Consider the following 27,500-nt stretch of genomic DNA (forward strand, 5'->3'; position numbering starts at 1 on the left):
CCTACCCCCCTCATCCTGGAGGGTGGTTCTCTTTTATTTTGCTTTGGGAATATGTGTTGTCGGCGCCATCTGTGAAGTAAAATTGTATAAGTGTTGCCGAGTGCCCGGTAGTCGGATAGATCTGCATTGTTGCATTTGCTTTTTGTCTTCTTCTTTTACATGTGCTTTTGGTGGAATTGTATATGTGTGCTTTCCGTTCATCGCGAAATAAATGTGCTTATTGTTGAACTGTTTTCCCGCTTCGCTTCGTCGTTTCTTTCATTGAATCCCCATCTTGCTTCACGTAAAGGGTTGGTCGTGGGCTAAGAAGCCCGATAATTAATCGAACCGTCGAGGCCGACGAATAACACCGCTCAGTTATCCCGATAGTATGGAACGGGTCGCTTAAGTGGCCCGTGTCCGAAGTCGACCTGCGGCGAGGTGCGATCGCCTGGTCTACCCTCCGTGTGGGTACTTAGGGTTGTCGAATTTGGCGAGCAACCCTATCCCACGCGGGGGCCGATTGGCACGATCGTGGTGAGGCCGAAAGGCCCACCCGTGACTAGTTCCCGGCGTTAGTCCGAGAGGGTCACGACGGGATTGTCCGTCCGGTGGGCGACGTTCCGCGATTCGAGTTACGTGGCCGTTCGCACGCCGGCGGGCGCGAATCTGCTACAATATATATAGATATATATATATATATATATATATATATATATATATATATATATATATATATATATATATATATATATATCCAGTATATCGATTTTTACGAATAAATGTCAGTGTGTCAGTGTGTCTCCTCCATAACTCCAAAACAATGAAAACCTCGCAGCCTGAAACTTTACAAGCATACTAAGAAAACTCCAAGGAAGTGCAAGAGTGAAAATTGGATGTTTTGGTTAATTAAAGCACCCCTTTTAAGATAATTAACGGCCTTATTTAATTATATCCTTCATCAGGCGCATCCTCGGTCACCACTCCCTTTGGCATCTTAAGGCGTATACGAGGTAACCTCACCGGGATCTGAAGCCGCCATGTTTTTTGGCCTGCTCAACCGTACCTTGACTTTGAATTTCTTATCCAGCACAATTTCTTCTCGATAAAGTTTTTTTTTTCACTTTCCTCACTCATATTATCGAATGCCTCTTAATCATAGCTATGAATTGCTGTATACATCGCTTTTGTCAGTACGATAGTTTTCAAATTCGGAGCCTGGAGTGATTTCATGCATTATATGATATGATTTTCCACGATCTAATCTCACAGACTAATTAAAGTATGAAATTAAATATTATTTTGGTTTTGAGGATCGGGTTTCGTCCGGACAGAACAAGTGTCAAAATCTGTCGTGAAATCTGATCATTTAAAGAAATAACTAAGCCGATATACCTATTTACTTTAAGCAAGCAAGGCTATGTTCCCTCCTTCTCCATAGATACACGGGAAAATGTTAAATTTCCAAAGCATTAAACTTATGTTTTTCTCCTGTTTGGAGAATTATATTGAGTGAATGATAAATTGAGGAACGTGCCAAAGTTAACCAGCTTCATTAAGCGATATGATTTAATGCATTCACTGCTCGACCTCATGACCTGTCCCCCAGAAGGACTGCCTATCCAGAGCATCTGCCAGATCTGTGTCCATATTTCCAGAGGTTTCTCGAAGTACTCCACAGGATCTCAAAGCAAATCTGGTGAAAAATGGACGTTTTAAAAAAAAAACCTTTAATATTTGTGCGGACTCCTAACCGATGTACCACGTCACACATGCACTGACGAGCAGGCAACCACTTAAGCTACTTGCCAAGTGCCCATTGTTGATAACAGTTCCATGCTACATCATTCTGAGCGAATCGTTCACTCACTGCAAATGCTTTTGCCACGCCACGTCATTCAGTGCGAGTGGTTCGTGCTTTGTCACTCTGAGCGAGTGTTTCGTGCTCCATCACTCTGAGCAAGTGGTTTGTGCTTCGTCACACTGATCGAGTGGTTCGTGCTCTGTCACTCTGAGCAGGTGGTTCGTGCTCCGTAATTCTGAGTATGTTGTTGTGAAATAACATCAGATTTCCGAGCCGTTTGCCGTATTTACTAAATTACCGAGCCAAATTTTTTCCTACTCGTCACACGCAGCTGTTTATAAAGATTAATGTTTGTGAACATCTCCCTGAAACGTTATTTTTCGATGAAAGCTGCTCAATGTTTCTGGGTTGTATACAGTAAGTACTGAAGTTGTTAATCACACTGACTCCAACCTACCGATTCCAGAAAAATTGCCGATATCAGCCAAGCACGTGTGTGCGTGTGTGCGTGTGTGCGTGTGTGCGTGTGTGCGTGTGTGTGTGTGTGTGTGTGTGTGTGTGTGTGTGTGTGTGTGTGTGTGTGTGTGTGTGTGTGTGTGTGTGGTGTTTGATTGGTATCTACAAATGTGGGTTTCAGAATGTGGAATGGAGTCCTCCCAGGGTGGGTTCAAAGTATTCCCCTTCATTTTGGTGAAGGGTCACGATTCATGGACCAAGATGTGAAGTTTTCTGTCCTCAGTTTTGTGCCGAGGGCTCTCTTCAGGATCGTTCCTGAGCCCAGGACAGCTTGCAACTGTAGTTTGTTTGTTGTAATATTCCCAGGGATGGCTTTTGATATCTCCGTGAGGTTCTTCGTCATCACTGGTACAACTTTGGCATTCTTCAGCTTCCAGGATCTTTTCACTTCATTCTTGAGGTCTTGGTATTTGGTCATTTTCTTGATTTCTGCATCGTTAGTCCAAAATCACTGGTATAAACACTTCAATAAGCAATGCCTTCTTCTTCCTATTTTGTCCCTAAGTATGATATCTGGTCGCAATGCTCTGTTTTCAATGTTCACACCCGATAGGATCATTAAGTCATGTGTGAGTGAGCAGAACTTCAATGTTTTCAGTGATTGCTTTTGGCTCATTTTCCCACAATTTTTCTGGAACTGGGATATTAAAGTTTTTGCAGATGTGCCAGCAGAATACTTCACAAGCTAGCCTGGTGTTGGCTTAGTGGTTAAGGTGGTGGCTTGGGATCCTAGAGTCCTGAGTTCAAGCCCTGTTGGGCTGCTGAATTAATACACCAGGAGGTTGACTCAGCCTGTCATCCTTCCAAGGTCGGCAAAATGAGTACCAATGCACTGGTAAGGGGGACACTGCATCAGCGGCATAGCCGCGTCCCAACCAATGATGCAACCAGCAGTCACAGGCTGCACTCGATAGAGAGAGACTTCACAAACTCTGTTGTGTCGTGTGTACTGCTGTTGTGAGGGGAGGTTTGAATGTTTGGTCATTAAGCGTCACATATCATTCTCTTTGCCAACACCACCTCCACCCCTCACCTGTCATCTCTCTCTCTCTGTCTCTCTCGCTCTCTCTCTGTCTCTCTCTCTCTCTCGTGTCTCTCTCTCTCTCTCTCTCTCTCTCTCTCTCTCTCTCTCTCTCTCTCTCTCTCTCTCTCTCTCTCTCTCTCTCTCTCTCTCTCTCTCTCTCTCTCTCTCTCGTGTCTCTCTCTCTCTTTCTCTTTCTCTTTCTCTTTCTCTCTCGTGTGTCTCTCTCTCTCTCTCTCTCTCTCTCTCTCTCTCTCTCTCTCTCTCTCTCTCTCTCTCTCTCTCTCTCTCTCTCTCTCTCTCTCTCTCTCTCTCTCTCTCTCTCTCTCTCTCTCTCTCTCTCTCTCTCTCTCTCTCTCTCTCTCTCTCTCTCTCTCCCCTAATTGTCCCTGTCAGCGAAGCGACCGGTTGTATTTGCTCGTGTAAAATAATGTCATCATGAATTACAAAATGGGTATTAAAAAGCAGTAAAAGCTCTTACAAAATGGCAGTTTGGAAAAGTCACCAATTTTGTGGGGGGGGAGGGCTCCCCAACTCTAATAATAAAATATACTGTAAAAGTTGTAGAATATAGAAATTTACATGAAGTTACAGTTTTTAAGCTGATTGTTTGGTAACATATTCACATTGCCTTCAAATATTTATCATGCGATCGTAATGAAATTCTCATGACATGTATGTCGGATCTCCTGAGGAATCAGAGGAGATTTTTTGGGGAGCAACTTCAATGGTTGTTTTGTTGTTTTGCCTTAATGATGTGTGAACTAATGAATGCATTGTATTCTTCTTCTTCACCCACAGGCTCGACAGGCCTATAAGCTAGTTCTACCCTCTCTACTGCTTGGCCTCCTGTTTGCCTGGCTTCTGCTGGGACTCTTCCCCCAGCTTCTTTGGCTTTTGCAGCCCCCCGCTGAAAGCCTGATTTTGAACCCTGTAACCCATCAATTTTACAAGAAAGAAAAGCTTTTGCAAAATGAAGAACCTGAAGCGGAAGAAGATTTTATTCCAGTGGATGCTGGACAAAGCCCAGGTACAGTGTGGACAATGCAGACCTTTAAATTGGGTCTCGGAATGCACGGCCGTGTTCTCCTAAGCCGACGACTGCCCAAAGGTCCACCCCTAGATTTTCATCTGAGTTCCAGTACTGGGCTACCTGAGGATCAACGACCCATGGAAGATCGATCTCGGGAATGGTCGAGGGCATCATTGCCAAGGGCCGATGAGCAAACAAGTGACTGGAGGCCGAACGATGCAAGTCATCAGACCTATAATGTTACCAGCCCGAGAGGTCTCAATGCAATTGGGTTTCAGGATTCCAGATTTCCAGATCCAAAGTCTGACGAGCAGCAGTCTACACAAAAGTGGCCACAAGATAAGGTTCACAAGAATGTAACGCAAAGGTTTGAAAAGACAAATCTTCAGCTCCGTCACCTCGGCTCAAACAATGCATTGACCGAGTGGCCGAGAGAGACCGGCTCTCAGATCTCCCAACGACTTGAAGCAAGACAGAGACCAGGAGCTTACAACCGGCAGCGGCGCCATGCCCAGCACTCATCCTTGCATCATATTCCACTGTCTGTCTGTGACAGCAAAAGTTACTGGGTAGTCAATAAGGTTGAAGCGGCAGATATCAAGGGAGAGAATGTGAGTGTGTTGAGAAAAATTCGCATCGAAGGGTCCACTTTAAGACAATACTTCTACGAGACGAAATGTCAGCAGTCCCAGGGTGCTGGTGGGATAGGCTGCCGAGGAATCGACCGAGTGAACTGGTTCTCCGAGTGTCGAACTAGCCAGTCATATGTCCAAGCTCTTACAAGGAAGAATGGGCGCAACCTCGGCCTACGCTGGATACGGATTGATACAGCATGTGTGTGTGCCCTAACACACCGCGGAAGCCGGAGTTAGAGTTTGCGAACCGGAAACTCTCATGATCAGGAACAGAGGACCACCATGTGCATGACTCCTACTCCAGGACCTCAAGAACACACCCCAATGACTGTTAGTCGTACACCTCATCCAAGGTTTACATTCACTCCTCCTGTACATATTCGGTATCTGAAAGACATCTATTTGGAACTACGCAAAGAGAATATTATAAATATGAAATTAATTTTTTATACGTTTGTATATTTGCAGAAAGCAGGGTTTTAATTGTTGCCTCAGGTCTTAATCCTTACCCTGACTGTGTTTATTGACATGTATTTGTTGTTAAAAGTCCTTTTCCTGTAACCCAAGAGGATCATAGACAATCTGATTTGCCAACATTGTAACCCCATTCTCCCCTCTCATTTATGTTCCTCTTACATCCCCATTCGAATCCCCGCCCAGCTGGAAACCGTCGTCCTAGTTTCTTGCAGGCAGGGCGACACGCATCAATGTGTGTGTCGTACCTCGGGTGGACGTTAGACCGGACGTCCTATTCGCCACCATGACTTGGTGGACGTTAAAGATCCCACGGTGTCCTTCGCGAAGAGCAGGCGAGCCATCACTGGCACCCTGGCCACTTGACAAATTCATGTTCTAACCAACAGGGGGCACTGCATCAGCAGCACCCCCAGCAAACGATGCTCCTCGCAGTCATGTGCAGCATCCAAAAATATGAAGAAGAAGAAGAAGAAGAAGAAGAAGGTGAAGAGGTAGAAGAAGAAGAAGAAAAAGAATTCCCATCCATCCCGACTCCCTGTCGCCTTCCTCCGTGATATTCCGCATCGCCGATGAAACCTTTCGGCTTAGAAACACGAGCCCAAGTCCGATGCCTAAAATGCTGCCTCGCACATTGCCTCTTCGGAGTTGTTGTCTTTATCCCTTCTCTGTGAACCGTGTTTTGGTTTTAAGCATTTCTTCCATCTGGTTCTCTTTCCATTGATTGGCTAATGCAGTCCCACATCCCTGTGACGTGTTGGATTAGCATTTGCTTAGAGTAACCCCTCATGCAATGTGGTGTCAAACAGTATGTAGATGGGCCTGCACCAAACCACTTGCATTCTCAAGATTGATTTTGGTTTGGTGGTTGATTCGTGGCAGCAGCAATAGTGAACGGTTCTTGTATGGCCAGAATACAGGTGTTTTGGCTTTGTTGGTATGTGTATTTGTTTGATATGTTTTGTGTGACTCTCTAGTTTGGTTGTGGTCTAAAGTGTTATGCTAAACTTGGTCCTAATGTTTTTACTTTTTAATTTTTCTTGTTTTTTTCTCGCTCGATAAGTCAGTGTTTCTTAACAGAGCAACGCGTGTCCAACCGAAGCTTTAAAATGGCTGTCTGAGATATGTCTGGTGTCTCTCCATGGGTCCAAGGAGTGACAGAAGGAATGCTGACCAACGAGCCCTAATTTTTTTTCAGCCTTGCCTCTTCCTTTCTCTTCACTTCCCCCCCCCCCAACCCTCATAATCTGTACTCTTCATTCGATTACCTCGAACCTTCTTCTGCACCCTACTCAACCCCATCATGATGCACAATTATGTAAGTGACAATTGATCGATCATGAGCACAAGAGAAATTTCAGAACTTTGTTTCAGGTCTTTTTCAACATTATTTATTAAAAAAAAAAAGCTTACCGTCTCCTCTTTCATTTGTCTATGTGCAAAACAAAAATGGAAAAAGAAAGAAAACAATACGAAGAGATGTACCGAGAATGAGAGGCTGCGTGCTGCGTGCCGCGTACAACAACTTCAAGCAGAGGAGGTGCGAGGTCAGCTTGCGGAGCCCGCAGCCAATGGTCACAGGCTTTCCTAAAAGCAAAAACCCCTTTGTATTACTCGTGCAAGTCTCGTAAGCTGTGCTCCTCACTTACTCATGAGCCACATGTGCCTCACCAACTGAGTCCCTTCCTTACAAGGCCGTTCCTCTCAACCTGTGAGCCAATTGGCCCTTCCTGGTCGAATCATCCGATGGTTACGTGTCTCGCCATAGGCCATGTCGTTCACTACACAAACACATCCACGATTTAGCGAAATGAGGTTCAATACTTGCATGCTTTAATCGGGACGGCACGTTTATTAATTTGAGAGTTATCTACTTATTTGATATGGAGCAAAGAAATTCCATGAAAACATCTGATACAACCAGCAGGGAGCCAGCAGCAGTGTGTTCAGTTACCAAGTTCCTCGGAGAGTACTCGCCAAAGTGGCTGAAGTACTCGAGCAAGCACTCTGTTGTTATTTTGTATGCAGCCTGTTCATGGAGCACAGTTGTGCCGCTGATAGTGCCCCTGTTTCCAGTAAGCTGGTACTCATTTTGCCAACCCTGGAAGGATGCCAGGCTGTCAATCCATCTGGTGTTATTTAACGGAACAACAGGGACTGGTTCGAACTCAAGACCCGAAAATCTTAAGCCATCCACTTTAACCGTTAAGCTAACACCGGACTTTTCACTCCATGCAAAACTGTGGATATGGAAAGGCTGGCTTAGCAAACACTAGCTAGCTGCTTGGTAAGTAAACACACCCCTGGTAAAGGTAAAAGATCGCGTGATTGAGACCAATTACGACTGTGGCAACATGTCCCGCTCTGAGAACACATATTCCACTCTATTGTGGTTTCGCCAGCACCTCATCTCTTATTTTTCAACCACCTGCCCTGACCCTCCCCCCTTCGTCTCCCCCCCTCCAAGTTTCCAGGTTCTGTTCTCACAGAATTCCTCCCTCCAGCTCTGTCCATCAGCTCTTAACCTCTGAGATACCCTTTCCCATCTGCCCGTCTTCCCTCCTCCCATTCCCTTTGCTCACTCCTCAACATTACTAGCGATTCCTTGTTTACATAGCACTTACTAAACATTCTTATGACATTCTAATCAGAATTCTATCAGATACCTCATGAGGAATCATAGAAGGTTTTATTGCGTAAGGTGTGCTGAGTCGCTTTGTCTCCTAATTAATTCCTCAGGTGTACCTACTTGAATGTTTTTGAAGTTAGAAGTACAATGGTACGTGCTGCTTCCTTTCTTGACACTCAGCATTTAAAAAGAAAAGCGAACGGACAATCCCCAAAGGTTGGAATCCATGGGGAGGAGGAAATGCCCCGCTGAGTGTGCTGAGAGAAGTGGACACATTGTTGTGGTGTCTCTGGCACCCAGAGAGAGCCCCGAGAAGCGACGGCACTTCCCCCAAGCTCAGTGGCTGTGTCGTATCTCGTGTATTCAGCAGTATGTGCATGTGTGTGTGAGATGTGCGTGTGTGTGCAACTCCAGTACGTGCCTTAGATCCTGAAAAAAAAATATAAAAAATTCAAGTGCCAGGAAGTTTGGGATGTCCTTGCAGTTGCGATTCACGACATCTGACCAAACCAACAAAGTCATCTCTCTCTCTCTCTCTCTCGAATCTCTTCCACGAGAGTTGTTTCTTGTCCCAAGTTGCTCTCTTACATGTTCATTTTTCATCGTCTGCAATGTTGATACGGCCAACAGCTTTATCAGCCAACTCATCTCCATCCTCAAGACCCTTCATTCATCTGTTTTCTTCACGCAGAGCCAGCACTCCGAAACCAACCAGAAGTTTTGGTAAAATGTTACGTTTTGAACTTTTCACCAAATTTCTCAGTCACTTGCAAAACACGTGATGATTTAATATTTGGCCTTCTTTGGATTCAATGGGGTTTTTTGAAGTTCAGGGGGAGATGTAAATAAATCGGCGGCGAGTAATGCACAGATGTGGATTTTAAAGGAAGAAAACAAACGAAGAGACAAATACAGTACTCTGGGGATAAAGCTGGGCAAATGCATTTACAGAGTGGAGAGAATGGAAAAAGACAATGATGCTTGTCTTTTAATGTACATATCGCGATGATTCATGTTGATTCTGATTTCTCAGTGCGCTACGTCTGCGCCATCCAATCGGACGCTCTCACAGTCACAAGATCCCACTTTCGTAACCCTTACTGTTGTCATTTAGACACTAACCAGTCACAAACCCATGTTATTGTGACGTCATTGACGATCGGCACAACAGGTCCTCTCAGTGTACACCTCGAGCCGTGAGCGATCACGTGGCCCATTGCAATGTGCGAACGCTCCAATTCTAGTTTGTTTGAACAAATAAAATTGGCTGCTGACTGTACCAGTCTCATAAAAATCGTAAATCAAAACAATTAAGGCACTACCAGCTGTCTCACTTGCCAAGATTTTCATCAAAATCACCAATTACTCCTCTCGACTCTCATAAACTCTCAGCGCACTCATATGCCAAACTGTAAAGCTCTCCGACTTTGTGGGCCTCACAGGCCTACCCACAAGATAAATGTTACCATGTGAGTCAAAGAAGAATGGGGAAAAAGGACAAAACTGTATTCGAGGGGATTAGCCTATCCTGTTGAACCAATACATAGGAAATGGGGACAACGTTGAGCTGTAACAAGAGAATGGGGTTATGACGAGCACGAATGGTTAACCACTTGCAAATCCCATCCAAAATAATGGCTAATTATGGTCAGTGTCTAAATGTTAAATGGATAAATAATGAACAAATGTTATTCCAATTTAACCATTTGATGACATCACAATTTACAAGGAAAAACTACCCAGAAGGGAGCTTCAGAATAGCCACCATATGGTTAGAAGGTGAACTCTGTAACACAGCTCTGCTCAGAATCTGGCAGATCGAGCAAAAGCCACTCTTTGTAACAATAAAGAATGTTTCAGCTCCGTCAAAAACGCAAAACCAGTTTCCTTGGCCCCGGAGGTTATTATGGGGTAGGGAGGCAAGCCACACATACCAGCAGGAAAGAATTTTGGCTCGGTCTTCGCCAGAGACCAGCCAACTCGAATTTAATGTCCGTAAACGATTTTTAAAATGAAATAAGGTATCTTAGAAATGATGCAATCTGCCAAAGAATGCTTTGCTCTGCGAACATGTGCTGAAACCCCGAGCATCGGCGGGCACCGGGACATGCTGACACATACACTACATGGCCAAAAGTATGTGGACTCCTGCTCGTCCAAAATCTCATTCCAAAATCATGGTCATTAATAAATATGGAGTTGGTCCCCCCTCTGCTGCTATAACAGCCTCCACATTTCTGGGAAGGCTTTCCACTCGAGGTTGGAACATTGCTGCGTGGATTTGCTTCCATTCAGCCACAAGAGAATGAGTGAGGTCGAGCACTGATGTTGGGCGATTTGGTCTGGCTCGCAGTCGGCGTTCCAATTCATCCCAAAGGTGTTTGATGGGGTTGAGGTCAGGGCTCTGTCCAGGCCAGTCAAGTTCTTCCACCCTGATTTTGACAAACCATTTCTGTATGAACCTCACTTTGTGCACTGGGGCATTTGTAATGCTGAAACAGGAAAGGGCCTTCCCCAAACTGTTGCCACAAAGTTGGAAGCACAGAATCGTCAAGAATGTCATTGTATGCTGTAGAGTTAAGATTTCCCTTCACTGGAACTAAGGGGCCAAACCCGAACCATGAAAAACAGCCCCAGACCATTATTCCTCCTCCACCAAATGTTACAGTTGGCACTATGCATTCGGGCAGGTTGCGTTGTCCTGACATCCGCCAAACCCATATTCGTCCGTCAGACTGCCAGATGGTGAAGCACGATTCATCACTCCAGAGAACGAGTTTCCACTCCTTCAGAATCTAATGCAGTGAGCGTTACTCGTACACCACTCCAGCCGACGCTTGGCATTGCACATGGTGATCTTAGGCTTGTGTGCGGCTACTCGGCCATGGAAACCCATTTCATGAAGCTTTCAACGAACAGTGTTTGTGCTGACGTTGCTTCCAGAATCAGTTTGGAACTCAGTAATGAGTATTACAACTGACAACAGAGGATTTTTCCACACTGTGCTTCAGCACTCGGTGGTCCCATTATGTGAGTTTGCGTGGTCTACCACTTCGCGGCTGAGCTGTTGTTGCTCCTCGACGTTTCCACTTCACAATAACAGCACTTACAGTTGACGGGGGCAGCTCTCGCAGGGCAGAAATTTGACAAACTCACTTGTTGGAAAGGTGGCATCCTATGACGGTGCCACGTTGAAAGTTACTGAGCTCTTCAGTACGGCTCATTCTACTGCCAGTGTTTGTCCATGGAGATTGCATGGCTGCGTGCTCGATTTTATACACCTGTCAGCAATGGATGTGGCTGAAATAGCTGAATCCACTAATTAGAAGCTGTGTCTGCATACTTTTGGCCATGTAAGGTATCAAGTGTGCAAGATAATGATTGTGACCCAAAATGGCTCACAAAGCTTCGAAAAGAATCTGAAAATACTTGTAAATGTACCTGAGAGAAATGGGTGTGCCTCTGTACAACAAAATAGTTCAGAACTTGTGGACGGGCACATTCACCCCAAGTCCTTAGCCATCGCTGCCAGTGAGTGGACTTTGAAGCTTGGCGGTTTATTTAATGGACGTTTGCGATTGGAAAGACAATGCTGTGCATCATCACCAACAAAGTAATGGCTACCAACTCTTCAACAAGGGACATCTTCAAAATGTGAAAATGTACAAAGCTTGTGCCACATGTACCAGGCAGACTTTCCAGAGGGAGATACCTCATCTGGTTTCTGTGCTTCTTAACACCGATGCAAAGGTCATATCTGGGGCTTGTGAACACCCAGGCTAAGTTGAAAATCAGCTTTAAAAATCATATTTCTGTGGGGGCTGTTATAAATCCAGTATATGATCAAAAGTCTATTTGACTTACAGATTTCGCGCTCGCAATGGCAGGTTGAAAGTGTCACGACTAGCAGAAGTGAGTCCTTGAAAACACACACACCACACAGGCACAAAAGGCCTCGTTTGCATTCACACGTCATGTTTGAAAGTCTCATATCGAGTGGACAAGACAGCCAGTTTAAAGCACTACGTAGTTCAGTGAGGATGTAAATACCTGTCGAATAGGTGGTAAAGATAATACAAGGGTCCGATGAGACGGTCTGTCGGGTAGATATGCAGTGGGACAGCTGCGGATAACAACATGCCATGTGAAGACACAAAATGTCGTGCAAATCATCAGACATGTTTGGCAGTCGATAAAAATTATGTACCGACACAGACAACAACAAACATGGTCCATGACAGAGTTCTCGTTCCGGAAAATCAGCTTAGCTGAATTGTTTAACCAACCACCTTGGCCCGTCACCTGAAGAGTAGGCTCCAAGGGAAATTGATGAGTTTATAATCGAGAAAAATCAATAAAATTCCCTTCCTCTGAAACGAACATCAATTGCAAATAGTGGGTGTGCTGCAACGTAAACCAATTCACCACCATGTTGGCTTTCTGCCAATCAACTATTACAAGAACTAGTTTAAGCATGTCTTCAACACTGCATTTCCTTTCACTGGAATGTCTAAAGTCACCACAACGAAAACAAGACACCGCGGTCGACGTCATGTGATTGCATTGTGTGTGGGAACCCAATTAGACTTGGTGACAGAAATCCCACTCACCCCCCCCCCCCCTTTTCCAGAAACCGTTCTTACAATTGAGTTTTGTAGCATTTGGCATAGCTTTCACAGGCAAGTTGTCTTCTTTGAAAATCATAGCTGCATCTGTATGCTCCACATTGAACACAGGAGTTGATGTAACCTGCTGACCGCAAGTGTACAATATTTTCAAAGCCTTGACACGAGGAATTTGTTATGTTCCATTAAGGTATCGAGGCTTGTTTCAAAGCTAAACGACAGTGATATAGTTGTGTGGAACAGGCAGGAATGGGATATATCGCACAGGTGAGAAAAGCAAAAAGAGAAAAGATGACAAGTAGATGTGATGGATTATGTGAAATGGCAATGAGAGTTTGGAAGAGAAAAGGATTGCATTGGTCCAGAAAATATGGATGATACTCAGAGGCTTTGTCTCAACCTCATCCTGCAGTGCAATGTGAGATGTATGAGCACCTAGCTACGGTGGGGAGCAATACCTCATTGCTTTGTATGGCATGCCAAGAAAACAATGGCATCTCAATGTGTTTGGTTTGGTTTGGAAGGATGGTCGACCCAGGCAGACCAGGTTTTAACATGCACCTCGAAAGCTCAAGACACAGCCATCTTTAAGAGGTTGGTCCAGGAAGAACATAGATGCATCGCAACTGACAATCTTTCCTGCGTAACAATCTAAGACTTGCCTAGGTTGAATGTCATGTTACAGATGTCAGACCAGTTTTCGGTTTTCCATAGTTGCAGTGAAAGGGATGTGTAGCTACCACCTGACCTTGATGAACCCTCTCCGAAATCACATAAGTTTTCCGGTAAAGCAGAGAGAAGCAGGGGTTGGTGGCCTCCATGGGAACATTGCAGGAGAGGAAACAAACAGCACCAATGTGGTGCTGTTTGTGCACATGAAAGAAATCTGTGAGGCATGTGTAATGTAGGCCTTTAATGTTGCTGGCAGAAATCTAAGCTACCTTATGCATGTCAGAAATGATTTACGTCTCTTGTGTTACACGTAAGGTTTTGACATCTGTTGTGGCTGGAATACAAGGTCTTGGGCATTATCATCATTTTATGTTGTTTTTTTTTTTGAATTGAGTGAAAAAGCCTGCAGCTCACTCGCTCCAAGCAGATAATCTTTTTCTTAATCCTTCCTTTTCTCAAGTCTTTCAAACACCTGCACTCTGTTTTCTGTCTTTCACCGACTCTGCCAAGTGGATAGCAAGTGCCAAGTCCACCCCGACTTGTGAAACCTTATTTTCATTTTACAAACCTCCACTGGTGAAACAACCCCATTAATTCAAAACCTCTGTTTGTCCATCTCCAGAAAGACATGTAGATATGAAATGTGCTTCACAATAGTTGAATCCAGTGGCTGCTCTGCTTTTCAGGCATGTAGGTAATGACCTGTCAACACCTCCAGCTAGATTCCATACCTGTGATGTCTTTGTCGCCTCTCGTTGTCCCCTTTGTCAGTGTCTTAATCCGCTGTGAGTTTGGTACCATTGGGTGGCCTGGAAAGCCCAATGATCTGAGCAATGCTCCCATACCTCAAAGTCACTTGTTGGATTTCCATTTTCAATGTGAATTGTGTGTTAAATTTGTACTGTCTTCCTGTATTAGCTGGAGCCGAATGGAAGGAGAGGGGGAGAAAGACACGTGTTAGTGAACAAGCTGAATGAAGCACAGGGAGAATAAGAAGGGGGAAAGTGGGGGAAATTTGCCTATAATATAAGGGTTATGCCAAAAGGAAATGCTTGATAGTATTTTAAAATAGATCTGTAAATGTTTTCAATGCCGACTTTAGTACAAAGTCCTTTTTCTATACATTCACCGGTTTTACACACAGGTACACCAGTGTGAAACGAGGTTAAAAACGTTTTTTGTTGTTGTTTTTTGGAAGGTCAAGGTAGAATGATTTATCAGCAACATTTGCAGCATCATAATCTTACATACGTTGTCCACAGAGCACATCATTTGAGACTAAAACAGGAAAATCTGAAGGGGAAAGGTCACCAGGTCACCTGGCAGAACAGTCATGGTAACATCTCTTGAGACATTAAGGGATTACACTGAACAAAAAAAAGTCTTGTAATTCCTTCTTGGCTGGAGATTCCAAATGATGCAATTGCAAATAATGGTTTCATTCAGGTTCTAAGTGGTAATCCCACGATTGATGGAAACAATCTTTGCCGAGTGCATCGCAAGTCAAGCTAGATAGCCGAAGGAATGGAATGTAAATATTTGTATGTAAAATGTAAGCTCATAGAAAGGTGAGTGGTTAGAGCATAAACAGGTAATGTACTGAAAGTGGGGCAACAGGTGGAAGTAGCAAGCAAGGGAATGAACGGACAGGAAAAGGGAGAGCATGGGGGGAATGGGTGGCACAATAACGCACAAGTAAGAGGGTTGGGTTACATAGGGCTAATGGGGTATAAAAGACCAAGGATAATGTTGAGGGGGGGCATCAAATGAGATGGTGGTTTTCTGACTGCTTCAAGTCCTGGAGTAAAGAATGTAAATGAATCCACAACTGGGAGAAAAGAGTAATAAATGATTGGAGATAAGCTTGCATTTTGAGGATTTAACCAGGAGATTATGTTGGAGGAACACACGTGCCTTCGATGATCTGGGGAGGAAAGGAAAGCTGAATAAGCAGGGGGGGAGCTACACCGGAGGAAAGACGGTGCAAAGCAGGCCACTGACCTACCTGCGGTGTGAGATGAACAGACCTTGTGCTTCGGTCTCATCACGGGAGATTCAAATCATTTTGAGAGCTTTAGAATCCACACAATCCAGGAGAGACAGATTTGATGCTGGGGTGCCAACCCACAAAGGCGAGTTCTCCATTGAGCAAAGGACGATGACTTTATAGACCGTGAGTAGTCCTGATTAGTGCGATCTTGCGGTTCATTGCAAGCTTGTGTCACTAATCTTGTTCGCAGCACAAGGCATTCCACCACAAAACACACTTCGTTAACATGGTTGAAGTGCCGTTTCCTTGTGAAATAAGCAATTTAGGAGGAGAAGGTGCTTAAGCTGTTTCGGGAATGGAATGTTTTGCTGTAAATGAAAAATTAAGGGAACAAATGAGATAAATTTAAGAGATGGACACACATGGTCGTGTGCAATAATTCGGCACCATTATGTGGTACAACTTTGGACTTTCAGAGCATTTGCTTTCCTTTTCACTCAAGCATTTTGCATTTGTTGAGCTGAACATTTGCTACGGTAAACAAGGGGAAAAAAACATAAAATGTCACAGCCCCCGTTGTTTTTGCAATTTTGCTGTATGGAGTTGAAGTTGTATAGTATGGAGTCACCCATATTTATTTGCAACTAAAATGGCCGCCAGTTTACAAGTTGGCCATCTTTGATCAGATCACAAAATAAAGTGAGTGTATGCCATCATGTAGTGAGCTTGTGCCAAGTTTGAACAAAATCAGACCATCCGTCCATCCATCCGTCCGTCCATCCATCCATCCATCCATCCATAGGGACCATACTCTGTCGAGAGCGGCATTGCTGCCAAAGCAATCTCCTGGGCTATTGGACACAATCCTGGACAGGTCACCACTCCAATGCAGGATACTCGAATGGCTCAATCATCCCAGCAAGCTGGTACTCATTTTGCCAACCTCAGAAGGATTGTTGAGGGGCCGGGTATCGGCTGCGAGCACGACCACCAGATGGAGCTGCAGGGTCGATTCCGCCGATCACCCGGAATGTATAGGTCGTCACCCCGGATAACTCTGGAACCGACGGGTCCCTTATCGGACCGAAGTTCGCCAATATTTCGACGGCATGAGGTAGGGTCCACTTGTCTAACTCCAATTTACCTAAGTACTCACACCGTCCAACTACCGGGGAAATTCACCCTTGACGATGCTCGTACGGAACGAGTCGCTAGCGTACTCGAACCGTGTGCGACCCGAGCGGATGGTCATCGAGCTTTCTTCGGTCCAAATGTCCCTTTTGCAGCGGCAACAGCCTGGCTAATTCCCGACACGCAGCATGTCAAACCAATAAAAGAAACACAAAAACAAACCGATACATTTAACACATGGGTTTATTTATAATATGTGGGGAAGGAGGGGAGCACGTAAGAAGCAGAGTTATCACAACTAATAGAAATGAAATGCAAATAATGTAGAAGGCACTTAACAGTTTTACTTATAGACGGGCCCACACACACACACACACACACACACACACACACACACACACACACACACACACACACACGTGGACCCCAATGGTCTTTATTGAAGTCTTCCAGCTCGAGGAAAGGGAGCTGGAGACCAGAGCCTGCACTTGGACCTGTCCACCTCGTGTAGTCTTCGACGATCCGGCTCGACGGGACTCGAACCCGCAACACGAGGCCACTCCAAGCACCAGGGACAGAGGAAAAGCGTCGGACGCCAGGCACTGGCAAACCAACCAGACCAGACAAGTCGATCTCCGGCACCTCAAACCTGATCACTGCCAAGCCGACTAGACCAGACGAGTCAATCTCAAGCACCTCGAACCCGATTACTGCCAAGCCGACCAGATCAGACGAGTCGATCTCCGGCACCTCAACCCGATCACTGCCAAGCCGATCAGACCAGACCAGTCGACCTCCGGCACCTCAAACCCGATCACTGCCAAGCCGACCAGACCAGACCAGTCGATCTCCGGCACCTCAAATCCGATCACTGCCAAGCTGACCAGACCAGACGAGTCGATCTCCGGCCCCTCGAACCGATCACTGCCAAGCCAACCAGACCAGACAAGTCGATCTCCGGCACCTCGAACCCGATCACTGCCAAGCCGACCAGACCAGACGAGTCGATCTCCGGCACCTCAAACCTGATCACTGCCAAGCCGACCCTGATCCTTACGCTGACGTTCACCCCTGATGCTCACGTTCACGCTTCCCTTCTTTTCCAAGGCCCTGGCGTTTCTTATATGGCATTTCTCCTGCGGGAGGGGGTGTCGTGGGAAGGATCACCATCTGAGGCGTCTCGCCTCCCATTGGTCCGGGGTTCGTGAGAAAGTCGACGGCTGAGGTGTCTCACGCATCCCATTGGTCAAGGGTTCGTGGGAAAGTGGATGGCTGAGGTGTCTCACGCCTCCCATTGGTCAAGGGTTCGTGAGAAAGTCGATGGCTGAGGTGTCTCACGCCTCCCATTGGTCAAGGGTTCGTGGGAAAGTCGATGTCTGAGACGTCTTGCCTCTCATTGGTCTCGGGGAACATTCCATCTCTCCGGGGCGGAGTAGGAGCTCTGATGGCCGAGGAAACCCCGCCCACGTACGTGATTGAACGCACGTTGCCAATGGCGTCGGTGTGAGGAAGCGAGGTGAAGGCGTGTTGTTGTTGTTGTTGTTTCAAGACCGCGTTTCCTTCGAAGCAGATTTACCAACATACACCAAACAATGGAGGCCAGGATTCCAAACAAGGTTGCAGCACACAACCATTCCTTCATCAAGGAACGCAGAGATCTTGGTTTGTAACTTTGCACAAAATCTTCAACAAAGAGGGCCTTGGTAGGCGGGGCTGACATGACGCAGGTGATTCTTCTTCTTCAACATTATCGACTTGTGTTGTTGTTATTATAAGGGGTGTAAAAATCCTAACTATTAAAATAACGCACAGAACATTTACATTTTTTCACCCCTTAGACTATGGGATGGATTCTAGCTAGAAAACACATACTTATCAAAATAGCTAAGCTATAGGAACCTGAATATCTGTGTGCTCATGGCTTCCAGATTCGCAACAGGATAACAGTCTGAGTCAACCCCACCTTGTATTAATTGAATGGATAAGCAGAATTTGAACTCAAAACACCTAGGAGCCCAAGCCTGCCACACTAACCATTAAGCCAACACCAGGTATGTAAAATTGGACCATGGATGTCTGAGAAATTGTTGGGGACACATTTATGTAACAAAATGTCCGCCATTCAGCCCTCTGATCTAATCTTGAAAAAAAATGACATGCATATGTAAGCCATCATTCATTATCCGTTGTGCCAAGTTTGAACAAAATTGGTAAATGCATGTCCAAGAAATGGTATGAGGACGTGTTCGATACCGTGGTTTATATTTACGACTAAAATGTCAGCCAGTCTACCAGTCGGTCATCTTCGATCAAAGATCACATAATAAAGTGAGGTGCGTGTGTATGCCATCATGTACAGTGCTTGTGCCAGGTTTGAATAAAATGCGACCATGCATGTCTGAGAAATGGTTGGAGACATAATATTTAAGTAACAAAATGGCCACCAGTCAGCCATCTTGGATTTGATCTTGAGAAAAAAAATGATGCGCACATGGAAGCCATCATTTGTTATCTGGGTGCAAAGTTTGAACAACATTAGTAAATGCATGTCTGAGAAATGGTTGAGGATATGTTCGATACCGATTGTGGGGTGGCGGGCCTGCGGGGGCAGGGCATGATGTGGGAGAGCGTCGTGGAGGAGTGGTTGAGAGTGATCACGTGCTTGCAAGGGATATAGGAGTGCGCGCCGCCTGAGGCGTCGTAGTGGTTGCTGTAGTCGTTGTGGCTTGTAGAGTGCATCGAGTACGTAATAAAAGGGGAGTTACGGGCAACGTACGCTCACGCTCCCGCTCGTGCAACAAAGCCGGGTTGGACTGTTCCCCCCGCTCGTGTCTGCCTTCGAAGCACCACTATCACGACACTACAGTTTGGCGACGAGGCTGTTCGGATCGGCGTGTGCAGGGTAGTTGGGTTCGGATCGGCAGCGAGTAACTCAGCGCACCCCGGCCGGTCCGAGGTTCCGGAGGAGCGCATCGCGAGGAGCGTATCGCAGGTTCGCACGCCGCGCGCACAGGCTCCGGAGCCAGGAGGCTCGCCAGCACGGGCATCTCACCAGCATGGCAGAAGATCGGGGCATGGCGCACGGACGCGTGCCCGTCTTCGTGGGAGATGACTTCGAATTGTTTTCTGAACAATTGGGCTGCTATTTCCACGCGAATGATGTGGATGATGAAGACAAACGCAAGTCGATCTTGCTCGCCTCGCTGTCAACGGAGCACTACCGGCTGCTGAGTGATTTGGTAGCTCCAGATAAGCCCAGTGATGACGAGCTATCGTTTCAGGATATCGTGGAGAAGATGAAGACCCACTTGGCGCCAGAGAAGTCATTGCAGCTCGCTCGGTACCAGTTCGATCACCTCGCGAAGGGTGCGGAGGAGCGCGTTGCAGATTTCGTGGCACGGGTGAAGCATTCGGCCATGGCTTGCAAGTTTATGGCAGAGGAGCGTCCGGCGTGACTCAGAGATCGTTTTATTTCAGGTCTGCGAGACGCGAAGATGGTGGCAGCCATTCTGCGGGTGAGCGACGTTACATTCGACTCAGCGGTCGGGACTGCGTCGGCTGTCGAACAGACGCTCACGGATGTCCGCGCCATCGCCAGCCAGGACGTAATGAGTAGCTCCAGCTGGGGCATGTCGGCTGATTCCGGGGTCCACGCGATGACCCAGGTGCCCCAGGTCGCGCGCGCGTCTGGCGGTGCGGGCCGGGGGCGCGCGCCGCAGCACGGCCACACCAGGAGCGAGGTGGATTTCCAGGGGTGCTGGGGGTGTGGTGGTCCGCACCTGCGACGAGTGTGCCCATATAAGAACACCGTGTGTTTGCATTGTCACAAGGTGGGACATTTGAAGCGTGTGTGTCGGATGGTGGGGGCCTCCGTTGGGGTCTTGGATGGCGAGGTGCGGGAGGACCCCAGTGACCTGGGGAGCGGCCTGCAGCCGGGGCATAGCGATGCTGGCGGGCCGGAGCAGGAGATGCAACCAATGTTGAGTCTGTTTTCGATTGGTCCGGAGGTGACAAGACCAATCGCGGTGGAAGTCGAGGTGAATGGCGAGCCGACCGTGTTTTACGTTGACACCGGGGCTGCAGTGTCGGTCATGGGCGAGCGGGCGGCTCGTAGTCTTCGCGGTGTTCGCCTGGTCAAGACGACCTTGTTGCTGTGCACGTACACCGGTGAAGCGATTGCACCGCTTGCGGTGGCAGACGTCTCGGTGGTCTACCGGGGTCGAAGCGCCCTACTCTCGTTGTTTGTGGTACGAGGGGAGGGGTCCGCCCTTTTGGGTCGGGACTGGTTGGCGCACCTCGAGCTGGATCTCCAGTTCGTGCCTCCAGGTGCACCGGTGCTTCCTTCGAGACCCGAGGGCGAGGTTCTGGCGGCAGGAGCCGCATCGATGCAACGGGAGCGGCCGTTCGTTGCTTCCTGCAACGATGATCTGCGGTTCGGGAGCAACGGGAGCCGTGCCAGCTCTCGCGCTGAGCTCTCGCACTTCGGCTGCGCTCATGATGCAAGGCCCGCCTGTGTTGTTCAGGCGGTGTCGACGGGGAGTTGCAGCGAGCCCGTCGCGTTCAAGAAGTTCGCTGATCGCGACTGTCGACGGCAAGCAGGTCATCGCAACGTCGCGACGACAACCGGGAGACGGACACGTGATGTGGTTCATGGGTTGCTGTTCATTGCGTATTTGATTTTCATTGCTCAAGTGATGCAGTTTAACGTTGTTGAAATAAATGCCGACAGTTCATGTGTGAGAATATGTTTGGCTGGGATCAATCGATGGGATTTTCGTGATAACGGATGTGATGTGAAGGCTTTGGGAGCGATCATGGCAAATAAAGAGGTTTTATTGGCCTCCCGCTGCCACGGGTTGTTGCTTTGTCGTGTGCGGGGATTTTATCGGAAAAACGCGCTGTACGGAAAAAGGAGTTTGCAATTGCACAGATGATGTTCTTATTGATTTATGACGGGCCTGAGTTTGTATGGAATTGCTACCGTCTAATTGTTGTGTGGGTCTCAGAGATCGACTCGGAGCCGGGGCTGGTTCGCTGTTCAGCGTTACCCCCACCTCTGGTTTCGGCAAGGTCAGACGTGTCTGGCGCCTGGGGCGCGACTCTCTGTTCTCGCCCGAGGCCATTTGGACATACGTTGGAATCTCGGCTGATTGTAGTGCGTGGGTTGTTGTGGGGTGATTGTTGCGTCCAGCCGACGGCGCTGTTCAGCGTCCCCACCCAAGGTCAGTCGGGTTTGGCAGTGGCGCCACAGTTTCCAGACAGCGGCCTTCCGGCCTCGGAATGTTTATCTGCTTCAGGTCTGGCTGGGGGAGATGTGCCGCCTTGTCGGCCGGAGGCGTTTGATGGTGCCGGGGGAGGTTTGCTCGGGAGGTCGCCGCGACCTCGCCGGAGGGCGTGTAAGCATGAGCCGCCTGGGGGCGCTTTTGCTGCGTAGTGATGCTGTGCTTCTCGCCTTGCTGCTTGATATCTGTAACGCGGTCAGAGTTTTTGTGGGTTCATTGGGCAACTCAGTCTTCGGGACCTGGCCGTTGCAGCTCCACTCGCTCGCATCGACACGTTATATGGTGTGATGACCTATGTTTTTTTCTTTTTGGGGCTATTATCGTTTTTGTACCTTATCTGCTTTTATATCATGGTATTCTATGCTGCTTATGCTTATTGTGATGATAGTCATTTAATAATCATGGTTTTAGGAGGGAGGAGTGTGGTGTGGCGGGCCTGCGGGGGCAGGGCATGATATGGGGGAGCGTCGTGGAGGAGTGGTTGAGAGTGATCACGTGCTTGCAAGGGATATAGGAGTGCGCGCCGCCTGAGGCGTCGTAGTGGTTGCTGTAGTCGTTGTGGCTTGTAGAGTGCATCGAGTACGTAATAAAAGGGGAGTTACGGGCAACGTACGCTCACGCTCCCGCTCGTGCAACAAAGCCGGGTTGGACTGTTCCCCCCGCTCGTGTCTGCCTTCGAAGCACCACTATCATGACACTACACCGATATTTTTTTACAACTAAAATGGCCGCCAGTCGACCATCTTTGATCGCATCGCGAAACAAAATCTTGTGTTGTCTTTGGACCAAGTACGAATAAAATCGGTCTGTACCGAATAAAATCAGTAAGATGTGGTTGCGGATGTATGCAAACACGCCAGCACGCACAGACACGAAAATTGAGACCAAATCCATAAGCTCCTGTTTCAAACTAAGTCCAACAGGGGCTAAGAATCAGGGGAATGAACAGTAGAGGAGAGAACCTAGGAAATAAGGAAGGGCTTTTGGAGGAGTTCCAGGTAGGATTGCAGGGAGTGAATAAACAATGAGGAAAGCTAAGAGAGGATAAAGCTCCGGGTCCAGATAATATACAGTAGTGCACAAAAGGAATTAAAAAACCTTGGTAAATGAGGGACGCCAAGCAACAGCTTCCACAGAGGTGTGGTCCATGCGTTAAGTAAGCAAATAACATCCCAGCATGCTTAGGATCATGTATAAAAATGTTGGCACTGGCTTGATTGCCTATAATTATGACGAGCATGGCTGCATGAGGAGACGAAGACCTCAGCGACGAGTTTTCGGCTTTCTTCGTGGCTTGTTAGCCTTGTTGTGTTTGTTCTGCACATTTCTCTTTTCTCCCCCCCCCCCCCCAATCTTGTCTATTTGTGTTTCTTATGAGTTTGTACTGTTAGTCCTGCGTACCTTTCAGGAAAGGAGCCTCATGCTTCTCCCGCTTCCACATCCCTCCCTCCTCTCCCCAATCCCCCCACATTGCTCGTGTTGTCCCCACCCAGGACCCGGGTATGGCAAGCAGGTGCGATAATTGTGTCTGCTTTCTCTTAGTGAAGGATGGAGCCATACCGGTGAGTGAGGTATTCAGTGGGACGGTATTTTTGGATGTACTGAGGTTCAAGGCTGAGGATTTTTTCTGCCTCATCTCCTTGGCCCGTGGGTTTGATGTGCTCTTCCAGTTCACTGGAAGGCTTTCCAAGTTCTGGGTGTGGTGGATTACCACCCGATCAGCTGGGTCTCTGGTTAAGTGAGTGGTTGAGGCTCTCTCTGACCCCAGAGGAGAGGCTGAGATAAAGGAAAGGCTCCCCTGGCCAAGGGCCCACAGGGCATTTACTCAAGGCAAAGATACTTGTGGGGCACAGAGCCCTCCATGCACGAGGCGGCCCATCCAGGACCGGAGTAAATTTGGGAGTGGACACTCCAGACCGTCAGAGGGATGTGGGGGGGGGGTGTTCCCCCAGACATTCGTCTCCCGCTCTTACTCCCCTCGGAGAAGCTCCCCACTCCTCACTTTTGTACCCCTTCTGGGTGCTGCAGATATTATGGGGAATACCCGAGTAGCTCGGTAGTTTGGCTTTGGGGTAATTTTGATTTGTTACTATTTTGATTTTCTTTGAATCATTATTTACTAGTGCATGCCCGTAGATGCGTGGCCATACGTGCAAACCCTCCCCCCCCACCCCCGCAAAAAAACTCAAACCGCGTGCCAGAAACAACAACCACACAAGCCGTTCCTTCGCTTTCACGTGCCCGTACGTGCGTGGCTGTACGTGCAAACAAAAAAAAAATTATATATTTTAAAACTGCTTGCCAGAAACAACCATACAGGCAGTTCCTTCGCTCTCGCGTGGCCGTACGTGCGTGGCCGTACATACAAAAAAAATAATTAAAAAAAAACTTTCAAACCGCGTGCCAGAAACAACAACCACACAGGCCGTTCCTTCGCTCTCGCATGCTCATATGTGCGTGGCCGTACATGCAAAAAAAAAAAACTTTCAAAGAAACACACAGGCCATTCCTTCGCTCTCATAAACGACGCCTGGATTGGGGCATTGTGTTTATCTATAAATGCGGATAAGAAATTGAGAAATTATTAGAATACAGTAAGTCATCACTATCCAAAAGTAGTGCGTGCCCGTACGGAATGTTCACATCATTCTACAAATTATCGCTTGCATTGAAGTAACAACTGCTGTGATACTTACACACAGAGTTAATTAAAATCAAGTTTTCCTCCCTGTCTTTGCTTGCCATGACATTCGCTGCCATTTACCATTGGCACTCCTACCCCACGGTAACTAAGGCACCGATCGATCCCCATCGTAACCAGCACGGTATGTGACGTCATCGTCGGCCGGCTGTGCACCAGCCTACACAGCCACGCCCACGCAGCAACGTGTCCTGTGATTGGTTGGTAAATAAATGGCCATAACTTGGGAATCACTTGTCCGATTAATATCAAATCTTGAAAAGGCACATACTCAGGGCCCCAGCAATATACCTGGCAAGTTTCAATTACATCGGACCAGTGGTTGTCGGGAAACAGCGGTCACAGACACACAGAAACACACACAGACACACACACACACACATTGCTGGAATTATAGATAGATGAAATGAGGTCAATGAGATGACAAATGAAGGGGTTGAATACAGACTGCAGAGCAATGAGTAAGGAAACCCGTCGTTGTGAATCGTTTTTACCACCAAATTGAGATGTATTTCGTTGGCAAGCGTGTTGAGTAGAGCTGAATTCCTTAACACTTCCAAAGGCCACAGCGTTTTGACAATTGGAAACAAAAAGTTGTGCACTTTTTTTGATAAATTATTTTTGGAACAATTTTTCTTCAATAAATAAATAATAATAAAAATCGGCTCCATGTACATTGTAACCACCTTTATCTCGTTAGCACCTCTTCATAAGCAACATCGCTGAGGAAACGGCGCTTCTTCTTTGTTTCCTCGTCCAGGGCAAGAATACGGAGGCTTTTAATGGCCAATTATTCAATTAGCGCCAACGTATTTTGCCTTTTCGCAAGGAAAAACACGAAGAGAAGAGAAGAGAAGAGAAGAGAAGAGAAGAGAAGAGAAGAGAAGAGAAGAGAAGAGAAGAGAAGAGAAGAACCCGTAATGGCGAACGCGGCTGAGTTTCTCTTCCCCATCGACTACAGCTACGCAGCAACGCTTCCTGTCATTGGTTGATAAAAAATGGCCACAGCAACGCTTCCTGTCATTGGTTGATAAAAAAAATGGCCGCAGCAACGGTTCCTGTCATTGGTTGGTAAATAAATGGCCATAACTTAGGAAGCACTTGTCCGATTAATATCAAACCTTGAAAAGGCACGTCCTCAGGTCCCCAGCAATATACCTGGCAAGTTTCAATTAGATCGGACCAGCGGTTGTCGAGAAACAGCAGTCACAGACACACACACACACACACACACACACACACACACACACACACACACAGACACACACACACACACACAGACACACACACACAGACACACACACACAGACACACACACACAGACACACACACACAGACACACACACAGACACACACACACACACACACACACACACACACACACACACACACACACAGATTGCTGGAATTATAGATAGATGGCTGGACTCTTGTTTTCTTTTTGTTATTTGCTTGTTTTGATTGATTGTTGTTGACTTGTTACCTCCATCCACCGTAGGTGGATGGAGGTTATGTTTTCACCCCCGTCTGTCTGTGAGCACGATATCTCAAAACGTTATGGACAGATTCGGATGAAACTTGGTTTACAGGTTAGGTGTGTGACAAGGAAGAATTGAAAATATTTTGGTGAAGATCCCGACTCGGATATGATAATTCTTTTCGTGATTCTTCACCATTGACTGATAGGGCTAAAACCAAATATATAGCACGATATCTCAAAAAGTTATGGATGGATTTGGATGACACTTGGTGGACAGGTTAGATGTGAGACAAGGATCAATTGGTTCGATTTTGGTGAAGATCCGAATCCAGATCCGGATATGAGAACTTTTTTTTAATTTTTAAAGTGATTCTTCACCATTGAGAGATGGAGCCAAAACGAGGTGTAACAGCCCAAGTGTTGTCCTGTATTCTACTCATACGTCTAAAATGTAGTGTAATTACAGGTCCGAGGCTTTGAGCAGTGAATGGGATGTAATCATGCAGTGGAATATTATCTTCTCGGGCCTAATAATGTTCTATAGGATCAGGCATTGTGTGGGGAGGTATGCGCTCTACCAAGTGCCCTTCTACCTTTGATTATAATTATTGTTTTCATTCCTGGCTCGGAAGTTTAAAAAAAAAATCACCTTCTTTTTTTAAATTAAAAAAGGCTGAGACCAGAAACACCCACAATGCCCCCATCCACAGAGCAAATGTGGTCACCCAATGGTTTGATGAGCATGACACTGATGTTGTCCATATGTCATGGCCTTCATACAGTCACCAGATCTGAACCCAATCGAGCATTTATGGGATATTCTGGAACGACGCCTGAGACAGCGTTTTTCACCTCCATCAAACAGGTATGAGTTGATCGACTTTCTCGTGGAGGAATGGGGCCGCATTCCTCCTACAGAATTCCAGACGCTGGTGGACTTTATGCTACGGCACGTAGAGGCCATACTGGCCGCAAGTGGTGGCCCAACACACTATTAAGTGACTTTGCATTAGTTTTTCCATTTGTTTGTTCACTACCTGTACATCCAAGAGTATCACCAGGGAGGTGGCAGATATCTTCAACAGCGATATAACAACAGTGGTGTTAAACGATATCTTCAACAGCTCAATGGAGTCAGGACAGGCACAACCAAGCGTGGGGTTAACCGATATATTTGACAATGCATTTGCATCACAACAGCTACCAGCGGATTGGAGAGTAGCAAACGTACCGCCATTGTTAAATAAAGGATCCAGAGAATAATTATGGAACTATCGACTTGTTAGTTACCTCCGTCACCGACGGTGGACGGAGGTTATGTTTTCACCCCTTGTCTGTCTGTCTGTTTGTTAATTGCCAGAATCCTTCGGATTTTGGCAATTATGTTGGTCAGTACTCGGTTGTGTGCGTCATTCTGTGTGTCTGTCTGTCTGTTTGTTTGTGTGTTTGTTTACCCTGTAGCAGCCACAGTTTCAGTGATCATGACCAAACTGGGTACAGACGTCAGCCATGGTCCAACTTAGACACT

General features: G+C 46.8%; 1 protein-coding gene and 1 long non-coding RNA gene across 3 annotated transcripts in view; one reads left to right on the forward strand and one right to left on the reverse strand.

The window, feature by feature from the left end:
- LOC147013405 (uncharacterized) overlaps positions 1 to 6,702 on the forward strand; it is a 40,360-nt gene extending 33,658 nt beyond the window's left edge. Inside the window, exon 2 of the mRNA XM_085855206.1 lies at positions 4,122 to 6,702. Coding sequence (XP_085711332.1) covers positions 4,122 to 5,225 — 1,104 coding nt within the window. The 3' untranslated portion in view covers positions 5,226 to 6,702. The remainder of the gene's footprint in view (positions 1 to 4,121) is intronic.
- LOC147013406 (uncharacterized) overlaps positions 1 to 27,500 on the reverse strand; it is a 53,166-nt gene that overhangs the window by 7,077 nt on the left and 18,589 nt on the right. Inside the window, exons 1-3 of one of the 2 annotated variants that reach the window (XR_015051329.1) lie at positions 12,394 to 12,659; positions 12,142 to 12,214; positions 11,956 to 12,010 (exon numbers count right to left, since the gene is read on the reverse strand). This is a non-coding gene — a long non-coding RNA (uncharacterized LOC147013406). Of the gene's footprint in view, positions 1 to 11,955; positions 12,011 to 12,141; positions 12,215 to 12,393; positions 12,660 to 27,500 lie in introns of those variants that run through there. The other variant, XR_015051328.1, reaches the window with a different exon arrangement.

Source organism: Eptatretus burgeri, chromosome 14, assembly GCF_056783735.1.
Source record: "Eptatretus burgeri isolate ZD-2024b chromosome 14, Ebu_testis_v1, whole genome shotgun sequence".
Taxonomy (NCBI): Eukaryota; Metazoa; Chordata; class Myxini; order Myxiniformes; family Myxinidae; genus Eptatretus; species Eptatretus burgeri.